The sequence below is a fragment of the Nerophis ophidion genome, linkage group LG26, assembly GCF_033978795.1.
Source record: "Nerophis ophidion isolate RoL-2023_Sa linkage group LG26, RoL_Noph_v1.0, whole genome shotgun sequence".
Classification (NCBI taxonomy): domain Eukaryota; kingdom Metazoa; phylum Chordata; class Actinopteri; order Syngnathiformes; family Syngnathidae; genus Nerophis; species Nerophis ophidion.
The window spans coordinates 14,964,719-14,985,214 of NC_084636.1; the positions used below are offsets into that span (position 1 = coordinate 14,964,719).

At 39.0% G+C, this 20,496-nt stretch overlaps 1 protein-coding gene across 3 annotated transcripts in view; it reads right to left on the reverse strand.

The window, feature by feature from the left end:
* tjp3 (tight junction protein 3) overlaps window positions 1–20,496 on the reverse strand; it is a 58,772-nt gene that overhangs the window by 10,613 nt on the left and 27,663 nt on the right. For all 3 annotated transcript variants that reach the window (XM_061888553.1, XM_061888552.1, XM_061888554.1), the window contains exons 13-22: window positions 17,188–17,272; window positions 16,525–16,607; window positions 11,082–11,178; window positions 9,667–9,761; window positions 9,505–9,577; window positions 5,319–5,398; window positions 5,163–5,238; window positions 4,503–4,659; window positions 999–1,107; window positions 704–923 (exon numbers count right to left, since the gene is read on the reverse strand). In XM_061888553.1, the coding sequence (XP_061744537.1) occupies window positions 704–923; window positions 999–1,107; window positions 4,503–4,659; window positions 5,163–5,238; window positions 5,319–5,398; window positions 9,505–9,577; window positions 9,667–9,761; window positions 11,082–11,178; window positions 16,525–16,607; window positions 17,188–17,272 (1,075 nt within the window). The remainder of the gene's footprint in view (window positions 1–703; window positions 924–998; window positions 1,108–4,502; window positions 4,660–5,162; window positions 5,239–5,318; window positions 5,399–9,504; window positions 9,578–9,666; window positions 9,762–11,081; window positions 11,179–16,524; window positions 16,608–17,187; window positions 17,273–20,496) is intronic.

A 20,496-nucleotide genomic window follows, 5' to 3' on the forward strand; every position in this document is an offset into this window, starting at 1 on the left:
GCTCCTATAGGCTTCATTGCAAGCAGACTTTTGATCGCGTTTATTTAATATTTAGAATATTTAAAAGAAGGTTGATTGGCAACACTAAAATTGTGCCTAGTGTGTGAATGTGAGTGTGAATGTTGTCCGTCTATCTGTGTTGGCCCTGCGATGAGGTGGCGACTTGTCCAGGGTGTACACCGCCTTCCGGCCGATTGTAGCTGAGATAGGCACCAGCGCCCCCCCGTGACCCCAAAGGGAATAAGCGGTAGAAAATGGATGGATGGGATATTTAGAAGAATGATAACATCCAACGTCATGTATTTCATAATGATTGTGTACGATTGGCAAAATAGTCCAAAAAAGTGCAGTTCCCCTGGCAGTCACACACAGCACCAACATTTTGGAACAAGGATGCGGTGATAGACGAAAGGTAAAAAACGAAAAAACAAAAACTAATTACTTTGGAGGAGTTATCACATCTAGTCTAGATATGTTAATCCCATCTTTTGAAGTCAGAACCCTAACATAAATTGTGTTTTAAATAGCTGCTTGCAACCAAATTCTTGCAATAGTTAGTTTTTAGAGCATGTAAACATATCAATTGTGTGTGTATTGGGAAGCAACATTGGGTTTAGGGTGGGATAGATAGACGGGCCCTTCAGGAGTCTTGTGAACGAGAACCACAATTTGGTGCTAAATATACCATATACATATTCAGTACCTGTTCTGGTTAGGGATGGTGCCTTTGTCCAACTCATGCAGGTCGTTGCCCATCCGTACGGCCAACCAGTTGCCCAACTTCCCACGATGCATTGTGTCCACCACCCGGAACACGTCTCCTCGGGTGAAGTTAAGCCCGATGGGGTGATTGGTCTCGTGGTCAAAGTGCGTGCGAATGTAGAAGTTGTCGCCCAGGTTGGACTTGATGATCTTCTTATAAACTAAAAAAAAAAAAAAAAAAGAGTATAAAAATGATTACGATGATTGGACCTAGGACATAGTTCTACTTTACTTACTGTCCATCTTATTCTGAGTGCGAATGTCCACTTTTTCTCCTCTCTTGATGTTCAGAAGGAAATTGGCGGCTTCCTCCCGAGTGAAATGGCCAAAGTCGACGTTATTGACCTGGCAGGGAACATGAGACAACTTTTGTGGTACACAGTATAATCTATGACAAGGGTGTTCTAACTTTTTCCACAAAGGGCTGTATACTGAAAATAAGGAAAGAAAAAAATTACATGGGTTCAATTGTATTTCTGGACTCTATATGCCAAAAATTTGATAAGTTAAGTAAATGTTTAAACAAAATAAATATTTTTTTTTAAAATATGCAGTACAGTTCAAAAGTTTTGACACACCTCGTTCAATGTGTTTCTTTATTTTCATGACTATTTACATTGTACATTGTCACTGAAGGCATGAAAAACTATGAATGAACACATGCGGGGTTATGTACTTAACAAAAAAAGGTAAAATAACGGAAAACATGTTTTATATTCTCGTTTCTTCAAAATAGCAACCCTTTGCTCCGATTTCTTTTTTGCACACTCTTGGCATTCTCCGATGACCTTCAAGAGGTAGTCACCTGGAATGGTTTTCACCTCACACGTTTGCTTGAAGCTCATCGAGAGAAAGCCAGGAGTGTGCGAAGCAGTAATCAGAACGAAGGGTTTGCAGAAACTAGAATAGTTATTTCACCTTTTTTTGTTAAGTACATAACTCCACATGTGTTCATTCATAGTTTTCATGCCTTCAGTGACAATCTACAATATAAATAGTCATAAAAACAAAGAAAAAGCATTCACTGCGGAGAAGGTATGTCCAAACTTTTGGCCTGTACTGCATAATTTTATTTTTTTAATTTATTTTGTTTAAACATTTACTGAATTTATTTTATTTTTGACAAATACAGTCAAGAAATACAAGTATTTTTTATTACCCCCCCCCCCCCCCCCCCAAACAAGTAACCCACAAAAATGATATACACATTAAACAAATAACTAGAAAAAAATAAAATAAACTAAGCATCACTCAACTAAGTAAAAGGTAAATATTGACATCAAACCATAGACAACTCAATTATCTACCTTTCAATTACTTTTCCAATCGGAATACATTTTGACATCAGTCTCTTTTACAAATTTAAGGAAGCCACCTCGTAGTTGCTGAAACTTCACAGAACAACCGTTCAATGTCAGCCTAATTTTCTCCAATGTAGGGAAATATAAAAATATATCTAATCCAGCGGGTGTGGAGCCTTCCAACAATGAGTCTTCTACCCAGTGTTTTTCAACCTTTTTTGAGCCAAGGCACATTTTTTTCATAACAAAAATACGGAGGCACACCACCAGCAGAAAAGGTTAGAAAATGAAATTCCACCAGGTTGTCGTGCCTTATTTTGAGTTTGTTATCGTTTCCTGTTTGTAGTGCTTTAGTTCCTGTCTTGCGCTGGTATTTTGGTGACCCGTCCTGTTTTGTTGGTGTTCTCCTGCAGCAGCTTCACGCCTTCCTTTGAGTGCTATTGCCCGCACCTTCTTTGTTTTCGCAATCAAGACTATTTAAGTTGTGCGTACGCTATCCTTCTTTGTGGGGGACATTGTTGATTGTCATTTCATGTACAGATGTGCTTTGTGGACGCCGTCTTTGCTCCACACCCTGTAAGTTTTTGCTGTTGTCCAGCTTTCTGCTTTTGTTGACTTTGTAGCCAGTTCAGTTTTACTTTTGTTTGCTATGCTTCAGTGCCTTTTCCTAGCGAGACACTTGCCTTTTCTTTAATTTTTGGTTTACGCGTTACATACCTTTTTACCTGCATGCTGTCTCCAGCTGTGCTCTGCATATTGGGATCACAACAAACCATCCTTGACTAGTTCGGACTTCTACAAAGCAATGAACTACCTGCTGCCACCTACTGATATGGAGTATTACATGGTCACCCTGCCAAGCTTTACACAGTACAGGCACTAGACAACGGCACATTATTATTATCATTATTATTATTATTATTTTTTTGACTTTATTTGAAGGGACAATGCACAGAAAAAAGCTCAAAGATAGATATGTTCTGTACCAGATTATGGCTAAATAGCAAATTTCCATCTGCAGTCCCTGGCTACCTAAATTAAAGGGATACGAAAATTCTGCAATAAAATTATGACAATAAAATCATACCATAATCACGTAATCAAATTAGGAAAAGTCATAAAATGCCCTTTCATGGACACATACTTATTATACAATACAACCACATCTAATTTACATCATCACACAAAGACAATACATGCTCTTGTTTACATCTGTCATCTTTTGTAAAAACCACTATGATTTTAACAGACACACCTCACAATTTACAACAAAAATGCTGTCATGGATAAATATAATACACATTAAGTTGATCTGCCAAACATAGTGCCCACCTTAGTGACCGTGTGAGCAGCTATGATTGCTCCAAAGCTACTTTTTAACTTCAATTGTAAATGAAGAGTAATCTGTTAAACTTTTCATGTTTGTTGTGAGGTCGTTCCATTCCTTTATAGCATTATATGAAAAGGCTGATTGTGCAAAAGATTTTTCACATCTGGGTACGCTACACTGCCCCTATGATTATTGATTTGCAAAAAATATATTTTAGACCAATTAGGTGAAGTTGCATAATTTCTCACGGCACACCAAACAATATCTCACGGCACAATAGTGGGTAGTACTAAGGTAGCACAGTGGTAGAAAATCACTGTTCTAGCCACCAAAGTAGTAAATGCTACTAGGTTATTTTGGATTTGCTAAGAGAAGATGACAGAGAAGATGACCCCAAATAGTCTGCTTGGAGGATTCATAGGGGACGGCGTGGCGAACTTGGTAGAGTGGCTGTGCCAGCAATCTGAGGGTTATTGGTTCAATCCCCACCTTCTACCATCCTAGTCACGTCCGTTGTGTCCTTGGGCAAGACACTTCACCTTTGCTCCTGATGGGGCCTGGTGAGCGCCTTGCATGGCAGCTCCCGCCGTCAGTGTGTGAATGTGTGTGTGAATGGACGAATGTGGAAATACTGTCAAAGCGCTTTGGGCTCCTTTTAAAAAGGGGTAGAAAAGCGCTATACAAGTACAACCCATTTACCATTCAGTTCAATCTTTTTGCCAGTTACCAAAGACAAATGATTAAACATTTCAGTCCAATAACTGCACATTGCTAAACACCGAAAAGTGTGTATCTGGAGGCTGTTGACATAATACACATATTTGGTCATAAATCTTAGCCAGCCGAACCTTGGTATAATAAGTACGATGTATTAGCTTGCATTGAATAAGGCTGTTTCTTGCACAAATAGAAGACTGATGACAGGTCTATTTAACTGGCCGCCCGTGGGCCACATCCGGCCCACCACAGCTATTCATTTAGCCCGCCGAACAACACTCAAATAGGCTTGATGTAGCCATTAAACCTAGGGTTGATTATGTATGCAGTACTACCGCAACCCCAGAGGGGGAAACAGCGAGGCATGTGTGTCAAGTGAAGCGACCACTCACTTTCAAGATCTGGTCGCCCTCTTTCATGCCCTGCACATAGGCGGGGCTGTTGGGCTGCACTCCTCCCACAAAGATGCCGACGTCATTGCCGCCCACCAACCTCAGGCCCACGCTGCCCTCCTTCATGAAGGACACGGATTGCGAGTCGGAGCTGTACCTGGGGAACGCCATGACCAACAGTTTCAACACAGGCTGGCGTGAAGAACACTAGACGGTATAGAGCAGGGGTAGGGAACTTATGGCTCTAGAGCCGGATGTGGCTCTTTTGATGACTGCATCTGGCTCTCAGATAAATCTTAGCTGACATTACTTAACAGGATAAGTAATTAATAATTGCGCTGGTAATCACAGTGTTAATAACGTTCAGAATATAAAACATTCTCATGCATTTTAATCCATTTGTTTTCTACCGCACCTGTTCAAGAAGTATTTTATTTATTATTGGTTCTGCTTCAAAATAACAATGTTATTAAAAAGGACGAGAGACTTAATATACTCTAAACCTTTTGGTCTTACTTAAAAATGCACACATTTAGTTGTATTCACTGTTGAAAAAAATATTATATGGTTCTCACGGAAATACATTTTAATATATTTGGCTTTCATGGCTCTCTCAGCCAAAAATGATCCCGACCCCTGGTATAGACGATAGGTACTCACCCTGGGTTGGATGACGGGAATGAGTCAGGAGGTAACGAGTAGATGGGCTCCTCAGCAGGCTTAGCCGAAGCGGAGTCTGATGATGATGAGAATAAAACCTGGTTAAAAGTGTTAACAATTCTTCTCCTTGGAAAAAATGCTAGAGGATGCTTTTACAGTGAACTGGTGCTGGTGGATTGTTCTTCACAGAGATCCCAGATCTCATGGTGCCACTTTTTTTCGCCACATCTGGAGCACTGTGATGGATATTCAACAAGTTAATAATCAAAGCCCTTTAGCCAACTTTGGAGTTCAAACCACATTTTCCAGTGACTGCTTTGGAGGAAAAGTGGGATGATAACCATAGATCTGGATAATGAATTTACTGTGTCACGGACTGCTTTTTCTTTGGCTTTTGTGTGATGCCAAAGCAGAAGGGTACCAGTGTTGCAAAATGTAATGCTAACCGTAGAATTAGAAATGACTGGTTCCTCAGTCCAATATGAACAATACTATTACTGAAACTGGACACATCATAACTTACAGTCGTCTCCCAACACAACGCGCTTCAAATATTGTGGCTCTTGTGGTTAGAGATCGGTAGGTCGTGAGTTCAAACCCCAGGCGAGTCATATCAAAGACTATAAAAATAGGACCCATTACTTCCCTGCTTGACACTCAGCATCAAGGGTTGGAATTGGGGGTTAAATTACCAAAATGATTACCGGGCGCGGCCACCGCTGCCGCTCACTGCTCCACTCACCTCCCAGGGGGTGATGGGTCAAACGCAGAGGATAATTTCACCACACCTAGTGTGTGTGTGACTATCGTTGGTACTTTAACCACTTCGCTGATTTCTTTGAGGTATTTTTTTAAAGCATACTTGACATTTATTTGGTATTAAATGAAGTATTTGTAAGTATAAAATTGGCTGAATAATAAGGGTGCTTAAAACAACCAATTCACAAAGAAATTGCAATTTTTATTTATTCAGATCAGATTCTGAATCGATTCATAATTTTCTTGAATTTATTAAAGAACATATTTTTTTAAGAATACATTTTTGGATTAAAAACATTCACAACTATTATTGATATTATTACCATTATTTATACTCTTGCCTTTATATTTGTTTGTATTGTATTTGTATGTCTTCTCAATTGCTTTGTAAATTTCAAAAATATTTGTAAATCTGTGATTGGGTTGGAGTTGGGGTTACTGATTTTTTTTAAATTTAGATTAACAATCTGGGATTTTTGTAAATAAAATTTGAAAAATGTATTTTCAAATATACATCTTTTAGGCCACAGGTGTCAAACTCAAGGCCCGCCACATCATTGTATGTGCCTGGGAAAAATGTATGTTAATAAAATACTTTTTTAGTAAATGCAAATAATTATTTTGATTTTGACAGAAAAAAACTGCTCATCTTCTAAAAGTTATCTAATCATGCCAAATATTACATTGTTATATAGTGAATAACAAAAATATGTTTGTAACCTAACATTAGTTTGTACATGAAAAAATCTAATAATCAAGTGCATAGGCAATAATGTAATAATATTAGGTGATTACTGGTACGCATTTATGTCAATGCAGTCAAATGATTAACATTTTTTTTAATCAGATCAATTTGATTTTTGATTAGTCACAGGTTATTGCCCGCATGCATAATTTTAATACATTTTTATAAAGCGGCCCTGTGAAGGAAGTCATTACTCAGTGATGGGCCGTGCATTTCCCACCTAGGCCTCTCCGACTTCAATGATTACCTCTCAAGATACCATAATTGAAATACTATACAGGAACACATTTATGCACTTTTGTTCACTGAAACACATCAACAGTGTACAAAACGGGTTAATTTATGGCACATTTAAAAATAAATTAAAACGCATCAGCAATTAAAACATATACCGTAAATTACCGTTGGCTTATGCAACTGCTTCAAAGTGCACACTTCTCAAATACAGTATATATGAACTGCCTTGACCACCACAAATACACATGTATCAATGTTAATTAAATGACAAGCATGACAGTTTAACAACAACAGTTTACAACTTTTAGTTGCAACAGAACAGCAACTGTCAACAATTTGCGATCTGATTGGCTATCGCAACTGTCTATCAACTCTATGTGTTCTCAAATTCAACCGCTAACGGTCCCGATGAGTATCCAATCACAACACGCGTAAATGTCACGTTCAACGTGAGGCCAGCTAGAAGGCCTTACTGACAACAACTCGTGATCTGATTGGCGGTCACAACTGTCTATCAACTGTATGTCCCCATTCCCTTACAGTGCACAGACGCCTGCATTGTTGATTCTGAAGGCGTCGGGCAGATTTGGTACAGCATGGCAACATAAGCCAGCTGAATTCTGATTGGATACAAGCTAAAACTACAAACAACAGCACTGGGACAAGCATAATATGACAAAGAGAATATGAATACTTTTATATATTTAAGGAAAGTAAATAAAAACAAATTATTATGTCTTGAATTATGATCATGATTTCTGGTTATGTTAGGCCAGCAGAGAAGGCCTTGCTGGCCCTGACGGCACACCAGTGCCATTACTGGGATGTGGCCCTCAATGAAAAGCAGTTTGACACCCCTGTTTTAAGGCAACACTGCCTGTGAATAGAATCATGCCCCCAAGAATGGGAAGCTAATCAAATCATGAGGAACTTGAAATATTCATACTACAGAAGTAATATTGGTCAAACCAATGACCATGACCATGACTTGTTTAGTTTCATGGCAACTTACTGGCTCAGCCTCAAGCAGCATTACTATACAGGTATTGGATTAAAAGAGTATAAAGGTGACTAAAGGGTGTTATTTAATGTCTAGAGCAGTGGTTCTTAACCTTGTTGGAGGTACCTAACCCCACCAGGTTCATATACGTATTCACCGAACCCTTCATTAGTTAAAAATAAAATTGTTTTTTTTTTTTTTTCAAATTCAAGACAAACGTATATGTTTTTGGTAACACTTTAGTATAGGGAACATATTCTAAGTAACAAAGACTTAATTTTGTTATGATCTGTGGTCTGGATCAGTTTTTTGTTAGTTTTTGGACTCTTTTAGTTCCTGTTTGCGCTCTCTTGTTTTGTTTGGTTACTATGCCGACTTATGATTTTCACCTGCCTCTGGTGTTCGGACCACGAACCCGTTTCTAATCAAGACCCTTATTAAAGCCTGTCTTTGCCAGTCAGTCGGCCTGGCGTCATTGCTTGTTTTCATGCGATGCCACAGTTCATGTTGCTCGATTCATGCCGTGTCCACGTAAGTCTTGTTTATTTCTTGCCACAATTTCGTGTTTGTTCAAAGCCATAGTTTATGTTTGTTTGTTTCATGGCACAGTTTTGTGTTTGTTCCCTGCTAGAGTTTATGTTAGTTTACCTCATGGCCTGCCAAGATTTATTGAGTTAATAAATATGTTCCTACCTGCAACCCTTGTCCGGAATAGTTTGTTTGCATCCCGGGAGAACAAACCTCGCAGTAAGCTGCGAATCCCCCCCGTCATGACAGATTGGTTACCATGCCGACTTATGATCAAACAAAACAAGGGAGCGGAAACAAGAACTAAAAGAGTACAAAAACTAACAAAAAATAACAAAACCATGATCCACACCATAGATCATGTCAAATTTAGAGTTATTTGGACACTAGGGGAACATATTCTAAGTAATAAAGACTTAATTCAGAGTTATTTGGTTAGGGTTAGGGTTCCAATAAGGCCATGCCAAATAAGGCATGAATAAGTACTTAATAATGACTAGTTAAGAGCCAATATGTTAGTAATTTGCATGTTAATAAGCAACTAATTAATGGTGAATATGTTCCCCATACTAAAGTGTTACCATGTTTTTTTTAACTGGTGCACAAATTGAACCGTGCATGAACATCACCTTGTTCAAACAACAAAAGAAAAACAGTGCATTAACTCACAACAAATGACACACCTGCAAATCAGTCAGCTGTTCCCTAATCCGTAATACGCCGATAGGGAGAAGTTTGTATTTACACGATGAGTCGGGTGTGTTTTGACCTCGGCCGAACCCCTGAGGCCGACTCACCGAACCCCTAGGGTTCGATCGAACCCTGGTTAAGAACCACTGGTCTAGAGGGCTCTTGTAATGTTAAAAAAACGTATTTAGCAGTTGGTAAACACTTTTTTTTATGCTTTATCGATGAAAATTGAACAAAATAATGATACACAAAAATTCATTTATCGCGAAAAACAAGGGACAGCCGTAACATTAGCAAGCAGACACCAACGTAAATACAAACATTTACTATATATATATATATATATATATATATATATATATATATATACACGACTACCTCACCTACGTCTGCTATCCCCACGATCTGAGCTCCCGGACCTTCGGAGATGCGACAGCGGATCCGACTCTGAGGAATCTGAATGGTGCAGAGTGACGACAAAGATTTTGCCTTGACTTGGGAAAAGAAAGAGCAGCAGGCACGAGACTGAAGAGGAGAGAACTGACCGTCTGGGGGAGGCGGGGGTTGGACAGGTATTGGGATCCGACCAGGAGGTTCTGGATTCACAGGGGCCGAAGAGGACTTCATCTCAGGAAGGACTCTGGGAGCAGCAGATAGGAAAATGACATCATTTACTTGGCTCTGAAAGCTTTTGCCGGACACCTGGAAAGTCTACATATCAGTCCAAGACAAATATCGCAGTAACTCATACCCTCAAAGAGGCTTTTTGACACTTTTGTATTTGTTATAGTTACATACTGTTCTGAAAGGGTTATGGTCTTATATTTGGAGCGCACAGATTTATACATGCAACTCAGAAGATGCCATCCAACAACTTCTCCCTGAGCTAACAAAGTGAATTAATTAACTCATATTAGGTTCTACACATGGTGAATGTTTATATTCACCTTGGAGAAAGCAAACAACCAGGTTTAATTAAATAGTGGCATTTCAGTTTGAGCACATAAATAGATAAAGCCCCTTAGTTTGATATTTGCAGGTGGATTGGATCAATTCTCGTAGGAAAAGAGGCTCTAGTTGAGACTTCGGGATGCAAAAGTGATAGCCCTATCCTTGAGAAAAGACTACCTGTCTAGCTCAACTTTAATGACTTAAAGCAGTTGTATTCCAGACACTTGCACATGAACATCTCCTTTTATGGTCATGATGTACTCTCCTGACTTAACACACACGCACACGCACACACAGACACACACACACACACACACACACACACACACACACACACACACACACACACACACACATACAGAGGAAGGAGGAAAATACAACTGAGGGTTTGGCTTCTCCAAGTTAGGAGTCCTTCATTCATCCAGGTACTGCAGAACTGAATAATAGCTCTCGCTTGTGATAAAGCAACTTTTGGTTCAGTAAAGCCTCTCCGAAGTCTCTTTTGATCCAGCCACACTGCCGTGGCATCCTTCTGTCCGGACGAAGATGACAAGACCAGAAATACACTTCACTAGTCAGAGCTTTTCTTCCTGTAACTCACGCACACCAGTTGGGCAAGTTAGCAAACAGTGGAAGGGGAGATATGATGCTACAGTAATTCCATTTTACAATAACAGTTATCAGTCATCAAACTGTCCCGCTGCTAAGAAATATGTATTTTGATTTAAATCTACCAGTAACTTCAGAAGATTATTTTGCCTTAAAAATATGTTTCCAAAACTGTGTCTTAAAAAACAAGGGTGGTCTTTGAAAATAAATGATTTTGAGAGCAGCATCTGGATGATTTGTCCATGTAGTGCACAAACAAGCTGCAGTTCCCAGGTCTCCACAGGGGGTTATTTTGAATGCTGTAGTTCATTGTGCACACCAATAATACGGCAAATACCAAAAACTAATAGCTAGGTAAACATGGCTTTTATCCAGTGTGGTCCTGCGGTTAAAATCTCACCTGTATCTGTTTTTGGCTCTGCTGGAGTTCTCGCTGTCCGTTGAGTCCTTACGAGGGACTGATGCGTAACTGTCCTCTGATTCAGACTCTGATGGGGCTGTAAGGAATCAAATATTACGGAAGTACCGGGCCAGTCTAATTGCAGTGTATTTACAAATGTTGCAATGAATTAGTTTACACTCCAATATGGACAGAATACAAATGCTCAAATGCCTTACTTGATGTTGTTTATATTGATACATTATGTGCGTATAGATGTTCCCTTTAAATGAAACTCAATCCTTGTCAATATTAAAAGGAATATGACAATATGATACTGAAAATATATTTAAGATGGATGCAAACTAATCCAACTCTAGCAAAATGCCCAATCTGGATCAGGTCCAGATCCAACTTGGTTTCACTTTGCTACTAGTGACCCATTATATTTATTTTCAATTCTTGCCATGTCATTGATTGAAAAATAATCAAAATTCATTGGAAAAAAAAGCGGATTTGATTTGAATGTTATTTGGGGAAAATATTAAATACAATTTCTGTAAATTTCACTAAATATCCAAATACCGTATTTTTCGAAGTATAATGCATAATAAAGAAGAAAAAAAAACATACATAAGTAGCAATGGAGTATAAATCGCATTTTTTAGGGAAATTTATTTGATAAAACCCAACACCAAGAATAGACATTTGAAAGGCAATTTGAAATAAATAAAGAATAGTGAACAACAGACTGAATAAGTGTACGGTATATGACGCATAAATAACCAACTGAGGAGGTGCCTGGTATGTTAACATAACAAATTATGGTAAAAGTCATTCATATAGAACATGCTATACGTTTACCAAACAATCTGTCACTCCTAATCGATAAATCCCATGAAATCTTATACGTCTAGTCTCTTACGTAAATGAGCTAAATAATATTATTTGATATTTTACGGTAACGTGTTAAGAATTTCCCACACAAGTCGCTCCTGAGTATATGTCGCACCCCCGGCCAAACTATGGAAAAAACTGTGACTTACAGTCCGAAAAATACAGTATATTTTTAGAGACTTAGACTTCGACTTCCTTTTTATCATTCAAATTTGAACTATACAGTACAGATGACAACGTAATTTTGTTGCATTACCTTGTTGTAGTGCAGGATAAAATAGTTTACATTATACAGTATCCTAAAAAAACGTAATTGTAGTAAATTGCACAATCTGGATAAAAATGGGTTTGACTGCAGCTACTGTAACAGTATAAACTAAATACAACATTTTCTTTTATCTTGTAAATTATATACTTATCTAAATTGTATCAACTAATTACATTTCTTTAATTGACAATGTGTATTTTTTAAGTAGTTGAAAACATGTCTTTTAAAAATAAGTTAATAAATGCAATCGGTCTCGATTAGAATCGGATAAAACCTGGTTTGACTATAAAAGTATATTTTCTATTTTATTTTCCTCATGATTCACATACGGTGAAAACTGATTAAAGTTTGCAAGCCTGTCAGGCCTGGTGAATTAAAAAAGAGGCGCTGCCACCAGTTTCATGGATCAAATAGTGAAGTGGATTATATTTATATAACACTTTTCTCTAGAGACTCAAAGCGTTTACATTGTGAAACCCAATATCTAAGTTACATTTAAACCAGTGTGGGTGGCACTGGGAGCAGGTGGGTAAAGTGACAAGGACACAACGGCGGTGACTAGGATGGCGGAAGTGGGGAATCGAACCTGGAACCCTCAAGGTGCTGGCACGGCCACTCTACCAATTATACGCACAAAAAAGTCTCAAGAAGCCATGTTTACCAATAAACGGGAAGCTGGCTATTTTGATTTGGATAGAAAATCAGGGGTCATATTTTTGACAAACGCCTTTTAGGAACTTCGACCAAATGAGCCCAAATTAAAATCATGGATCCTGGGACAGATGGGTGATGACAAATTGCAAATTGTAATGACACCTGAGTTCACTTTAAAACTTGGGTGACAAACATTTTTGCAGCGAATTCTTGAAAATACACTTAAGTGCTCCTGTTGTACAGACAAACCGGGACCACAAACACATTGGCAGATCCTAGCCTTGACATTTGACCTTGCTTGTATAACATTCGGGGGTCCAAACCTTTGATTTACAGAACAGAGCTGTTCCTCAAGGCACCCCTTTAAGGCCTCTTCTTTTTGGCAGTTACATTTTTTGTCCAACTTTTTTTTTAAGTTATAGTAGTGGTATTCCTGAAGGTTGCATTTTATGTCCTCTCTTTCTCACCCAACAGGTTCCTAAAACAGCAAAGCGCTTCTGTAACTCTGACAAAATAAATAGCCCAACATAAGTCTCAGAAGATTTAGGCCCACCAAAAAAGGGGGGCCACCGGGGGATCGTTTTATGACCGGAAATGAGGGGGAGTTCTATGACCCACAAAAAAATGGGCGTGGCCTCCGTGGACCCACTAATTGAGAGGGGCTAGCAGGGATTTTATTTATGACCCCAGGAAGTAGGCATGGCCTAAACTGGAAACAGGAAGTATGCATCATATCAGGCGGCAATTTAAATTTTGTAGTTGTTTTTTTTTCCAAAGCTGTCCGCCATCTTGGTTGTAGTCAACATTATAATGATTTACGATTCCTACAGGCTGAAAAGGGTATTACAACTTGTAGTTTTAGAGAGTCGGTAGCCATCTTGGTTGTAGTCCTTAATGATTTATGACTCCTAGAGGCTGACAAGGGTATAACAGTTTGTAGTATTTTGGGTGTAGTGGCCATCTTGTGTGGAGTCCAAGAATGTTTCTTTAAAAATGATGGATGTTAGTGATTCTTGTAGGAGACCGTCCAAATGCATGATGTACATAATGACAGTTACCACAGGGAGCTAACAAATGGTAGTTCCTATGGATTATCCATCCATCCATTTTCTACCGCTTGTCCCTTTTGAGGTTGCGGCTGGAGTCTATCTCAGCTGCATTCGGGCGGAAGGCGGTGTACACCCTGGACAAGTCGCCACCTCATCACAGGGCCAACACAGATAGACAGACAACATTCACACTCACATTCACACACTAGGGCCAATTTAGTGTTGCCAATCAACCTATCCCCAGGTGCATGTCTTTGGAGGTGGGAGGAAGTTGGAGTACCCGGAGGGAACCCCGCAGTCACGGGGAGAAAATGCAAACTCCACACAGAAAGATCCCGAGCCCGGGATTGAAATCAGGCCTACTCAGGACCTTCGTATTGTGAGGCACATGCACTAACCCATGTTTCACCGTGCTGCCTTCCTATGGATTAGTGTTGGTTATTTTCCCCTAACTGGGATTGCCTTTAACACGGTCACATACAGTATGATATACCGACATAGCAGCATCATAGCGACCAGGTCGCATATGATGCTGCTTTGGTAAGCCTAAATCTTCTAGTGTCTACTGTACGGACCCTGTTCTCTGGAATTTACAAAATCCAATTTATAGTGATCGGAAAAGTATGGCCCCTCCGGTCTTAGCTTTCTGTAAATGAGGCCCTCATGCAATTTAGTTGAATATCCCCGGCCTGGGCAGCACGGTGGTACAAGGGTTAGTGCGTCTGCCTCACAATACGAAGGTCCTGAGTAGTCCTGGGTTCAATCCCGGGCTCGGGATCTTTCTGTGTGGAGTTTGCATGTTCTCCCCGCGACTGTGTGGGTTCCCTCCGGGTACTCCGGCTTCCTCCCACCTCCAAAGACATGCACCTGGGGATAGGTTGATTGGCAACACTAAATTGTCCCTAGTGTGTGAATGTGAGTGTGAATGTTGTCCGTCTATCTGTGTTGGCCCTGTGATGAGGTGGCGACTTGTCCAGGGTGTACGACGCCTTCCGCCCGATTGTAGCTGAGATAGGCACCAGCTCCGCCCGCGATCCCAAAGGGAATAAGCGGTAGAAATGGATGGATGGATGGATGGATGGATATCCCCGGCCGTAAACCATAACTCTGCTCCACCATCCATTCATTTTCTACCGCTTGTCCCCTTTGGGGTCACTGGAGCCTATCTCATCTGCATTCAGGCGGAAGGCGGGTTACACCCTGGACAAGTCGCCACCTCATCGCAGGGCCAACACAGATAGGCAGACAACATTCACACACTAGGGCTAATTTAGTATTGTGAATGTCTTTGGAAGTGGGAGGAAGCCAGAGTACCCGGAGGGAACCCACGCGGTCACGGGGAGAACATGCAAACTCCACACAGAACGATCCCGAGCACAGGATCGAACCCAGGACCTTTGTATTGTGAGGCAGACACACTAAGCCCTCTTTCACCGTGCTGCTCCAGACGGTCTGATCTTAATCATAACTAGTGCGGCTTTTAACTATTAAAAAAAAAACAAAAATATGACTTATTTTATCTTTGTGGAAAATATTGGACACAGTGTGTTGTCAAGCTTATGAGATGCGATGCAAGTGTAAGCCACTATGACACTATTGTTCTTTTTTTTTTTTTATAAACATCTGCAATGATAACGTCAATGAGGGATTTTTAATCACTGCTATGTTGAAATTGTTACTAATATTGATACTGTTGTTGATAATATTCATTTTTGTTCCACTACTTTTAGATTGTTCTGTGTCATCAATCAATCAATGTTTATTTATATAGCCCTAAATCACGAGTGTCTCAAAGGGCTGCACAAGCCACAACGACATCTTTGGTTCGGAGCCCACATAAGGGCAAGGAAAAACTCACAACTCAGTGGGATGTTAACGTGAATGTGTCATATTTGTGTGTTCTCTCAATTGCTCTGTTCATTGCTATTCAGAATGTTGCTGGGTCCGGTTTGGTTTTGGAATTGGATTGCATTATTATGGTATTGTTGTGTATTGTTTTGTTGGATTGATTAATTTAAAAAAATAAATAAATAACTGGTGCGGCTGACGAAGATGTCACCCTGAAGTTAATCAAAGGTCACTTTCTGAATTAGCCATAGCCCCAACTAGTGGCAACAGGACATGACAAAAGTTTACTTATTTGAGTGAAACCCTGCTAGCAAGTTTAATTCTGTATTTTAATTTGGATTTTTCGAGCTTGGTTTCTCGTCACAATGTAATTTATTTTGGTTCCTGTATCCTAATTTCTTTATTTGGCAATTAACCAATATTTTTTTAATATTCTGCTATTATTAATAGTATCACATTTGATTTAAAAGTAATTGTAAAATTAAATTGTGGTAAAATGCATAACCTGCATCAACCATTTAGCATGAATTGGTTAACGTGGACCCTGACTTAAATAAGTTGAAAAACCTATTCTGGTGTTACCATTTAGTGGTCAATTGTGCAGAATATGTACTGTACTGTGCAATCTACTGATAAAAGTTTCAATCAATCAATCAACAATTTTTCTTTATGACGTGTGGATTTTCAACAAGATTTGATGTGAAAATCCTCAGTGAATGAATGAAGACTTGATTACATGCTTACACACCTCTGTGTGGCACGCTGCTGACACGTACACCAGAGGAGCTCCGCCGCTTCGCCTTCGTCTTTGAGGAAACATCTGGCAAAACTCTGGAAGAGAAGAGAGGGAGGTGGGAGTGAGGGAGGAGGAAAATAAATCTCAGTAAGGTTTGAGAGGGAGTTGGGGTGTGGCTAATTTGATGATTATTGATGAGGGAATGTTGAATATTCACCTTTTGCTGTCACTGAGGGGAGCTCTCTCTCTGACCTTTAAAGGCTTAGTGTCCAGTATTAATCAATTATATGTATGCATGTGTTGGTTTGTTTGGTTTACAATATGTAAACATATGCATAATGTGTCCTCTATTTAATCAGCACTTAGCCACATATGAGAGGGACATGTTCAGTGAAAGTCACTTTTATTTCATTTCTGAAACACGTGATACAGTCCAAAACACAAATCAAAAAGCTTCAAACTGATCTTCCACACACACAAAGTACAAATAATAATGACAGGGAAAAAATTTAACTTTGGTGTAACTTAAAAACAAATGGGTGAATAAAAGCTCAATAGATAATAGTAATTTAATAAGATAAAGCCTGCTGCACAGTTTGGTCATTGTCCCAGTCGTGGGGGTTTCAGGATGGGAAGGGGGTGGAGGATGCTTTTGGAGCAGGCCTTCATCTGTACCTGTATCTGCTGTGAGAGTCCTGGCTATACGTGGTGCTCTGCCTCCGAGAAGGCCCCGAGCTGCCTTCTGACTCGGACTCGGAGTCTGAGAAGAAAATAGAAAGCAACGGTTATCTCACATACTGTATAGCATAACTGTTATTAATTGTTATATATTGTATGCCTTTTTACAAATCTCATTCAAATACTGCTAAAATATGACTTTATTGAAGCATGGCTACAGCATGTACTATTCAACCCATACTGTATGTTAGACATCTACATTACAGCGTTGCAACTTGCCTGTCTTGCTATATTTTGAAAATATAGTATTCTGAAATATTCAGGGGAAATAATAGAGAGATTAAACAGGGACTATTCAGGTGTATTGTATGATCCTAAAGATAAATTGTTATTATCCATCCATCCATCCATTTCCTACCGCTTATTCCCTTTGGGGTCGCGCGGGGCACTATCTCAGCTACAATCGGGCGGAAGGCGGCATACACCATGGACAAGTCGCCACCTCATCGCAGGGCCAACACAAATAGATAGACAACATTCACACACTAGGGCCTATTTAGTGTTGCCAATCAACCTATCCCCAGGTGCATGTCTTTGGAAGTGGGAGGAAGCCTGAGTACCCGGAGGGAACCCACGCAGTCACGGGGAGTACATGCAAACTCCACACAGAAAGATCCCAAGCCCGGGATTGAACTCAGGACTACTCAAGACCTTCGTTTTGTGAGGCAGACGCACTAACCCCTCTTCCACCGTGAAGCCACATTGCTCTTATGGTATACTAAAATAAAAATAAAAATCACTAGAGGCGCTAATCACTAGCTTGCAACTTGAGCGCTAATTGCAAGCTATCTTAATTGCTAAGATGATTATAAAAATGCAGTGTAATTATTTCATCATGTCCTTATTTCAAAGCTGCAAGGTACAGTGAACCAATGTTAATGGGTATTAAAAGTCATTTACATTTTTGGAAAAATTGCAGGTGGAATATAGAAAAATACAAATAAAATAATAGCTTTAACTCAACCAAAAATTTTACTACCCTCTGCAGTAACTCTGCTGAACCAACCCTATGAAAACCTCTGCAGTAATCAATGTCCTTTTTCTCCTTTATTTAACTCTTTTATTCAAAGTGCCATCACACCTACTATTTAGTGGAGAGCGTGGTATATGTAGAATTTGTAATAACTTAAATCAAATGAAATAGAAATATTTTCTAAATTATACACATATAAATTAATACATACATACGCACATACAAACAAACACACATATATATAAATATATATATGTGTGTGTACATATACATATATATGTATATATATTAGGGCTGGGCGATTTGGCCTTTTTTAATATCTCCATATTTTTAGGCCATGCCACGATACATGATATATATCTCGATATTTTGCCTTAGCCTTGAATGAACACTTGATGCATATAATCACAGCAGTATGATGATTCTATGTGTCTACATTAAAAACATGTCTTCATACTGCATTAATATATGCTCATTTTAAACTTTCATGCAGAGAGGGAACTCACAACTAAGTCAATTGACCAAAAGTGTATTTATCAAACAGTTATTAAGCAGTGGCACAAACATTCATGTAATTTCAAAACAGAATGTGTAAGATTGTCAGAGACTTTTTAAAACAAGCTATTAGTGCACTTTTGTGCATGATGTCACTAAGATGAGATATCAAAACAACACAAAATTAAAGTGCACTTTTTGTACAGAACGCCACTACAATAGTTTAAAAAAAATAAAGTGCACTTTTGTGCATGATGTCACACAAGATATTTCAATAACTGTCAAATAAAAATGAGCTGCATAATAGGAAATCAAAGAGTGTATGTCCTTCGCTATGTGGTAGGTTCCTGCAGATGTTATCTCCTTCTGTTGTTGACTATTTTCTCCATACGGTGTTGATCTGGAAATGGTTGCCTCTGCATTTTGTTGGCGCTGCACCGAACGGAGATGTTGACATGCGGAGTAAGCACTCTTCATTCTCTAGCAGGTGACTTTTCAAATGATGCTACATATTAGCAATAATTCTACTTTTTGTAGCAACGCTTTTGCCCCACACTTGACAAATTACAGTTGTCTGTTTGCATATTCCCGCATGAAGCCAAACCACCGCCAGACCATGGACCCCCTGCTGTTATTCTTGGGAATTAATTCTTCTTTCATTTGTTACCAGATTCGCACCTTCTTTCTCCCTTATTACCACTCGCACCACAGCTAACATTACCCATGCCGCTACCTCTCTGTTTCGTGAGGGCGTATACGTATGTGACGTATGTAAGAAGGTGCGCTTGTTTTATCACTCTGTGAGGAGAGACAAGAAAGAGTGATAAAAGCCTGTAGTGTAATACCAGCATCTAAAAGCAACTGCGTGAGAACGTATACTTGAATATCACGATATAGTCATTTTCTATATCGCACAAACCCGCGATATATCGACTATATCTATATATCGCCCAGCCCTAATATATATATATATATATATATATATATATATATATATATATATATATATATATATATATATATATATATATATACACACACACACATACATACACATGTAGACATAAATACACATGCTGTATATACATATATACATACATTAATATATATATATATACACACACACATATATATAGAGATACATACATACATACATATATATACACACATACATATATTAAAGTTAAAGTACCCATGATTGTCACACACACACCAGGTGTGGCAAAATTATTCTCTGCATTTAACCCATCACTCTAGATCACCCCCCGTGAGGTGAAGGGAGTAGTGAGCAGCAATAGAGGCCACGCCCAGGAATATTTTTTGGTGATTTAACCCCCAATTCCAACCCTTGATGCTGAGTGTCAAGCAGGGAAGTAATGGGTCCCATTTTTATAGTCTTCGGTATACCTCGGCCGGGGTTTGAACTCACGACCTACCGATTTCAGGGCGGACACTAAATATACACACATATACACATATGCTATATAATGTTATATATAATTTCAGACTGAATATTGCCAAATTTATTGTCATTATTTATTATATTTTACAAAAATAATAACACTATGGGCAACTACAGGGAGTGCAATATAAAGGCATATTCACAACCTTTTTTTATTATTATTGATTTCATTCATAAATTTCAGATGGTTTGTCAGTTTAATCTGGATAATGTCATGCCTGATAATATCGTAATTATTGCAGTCCTGGCTGATTTGTTTATGGTAATTCCATAGCTGTTTGATTGTAAATTTGTTCCAATAGTCAACCATAATATT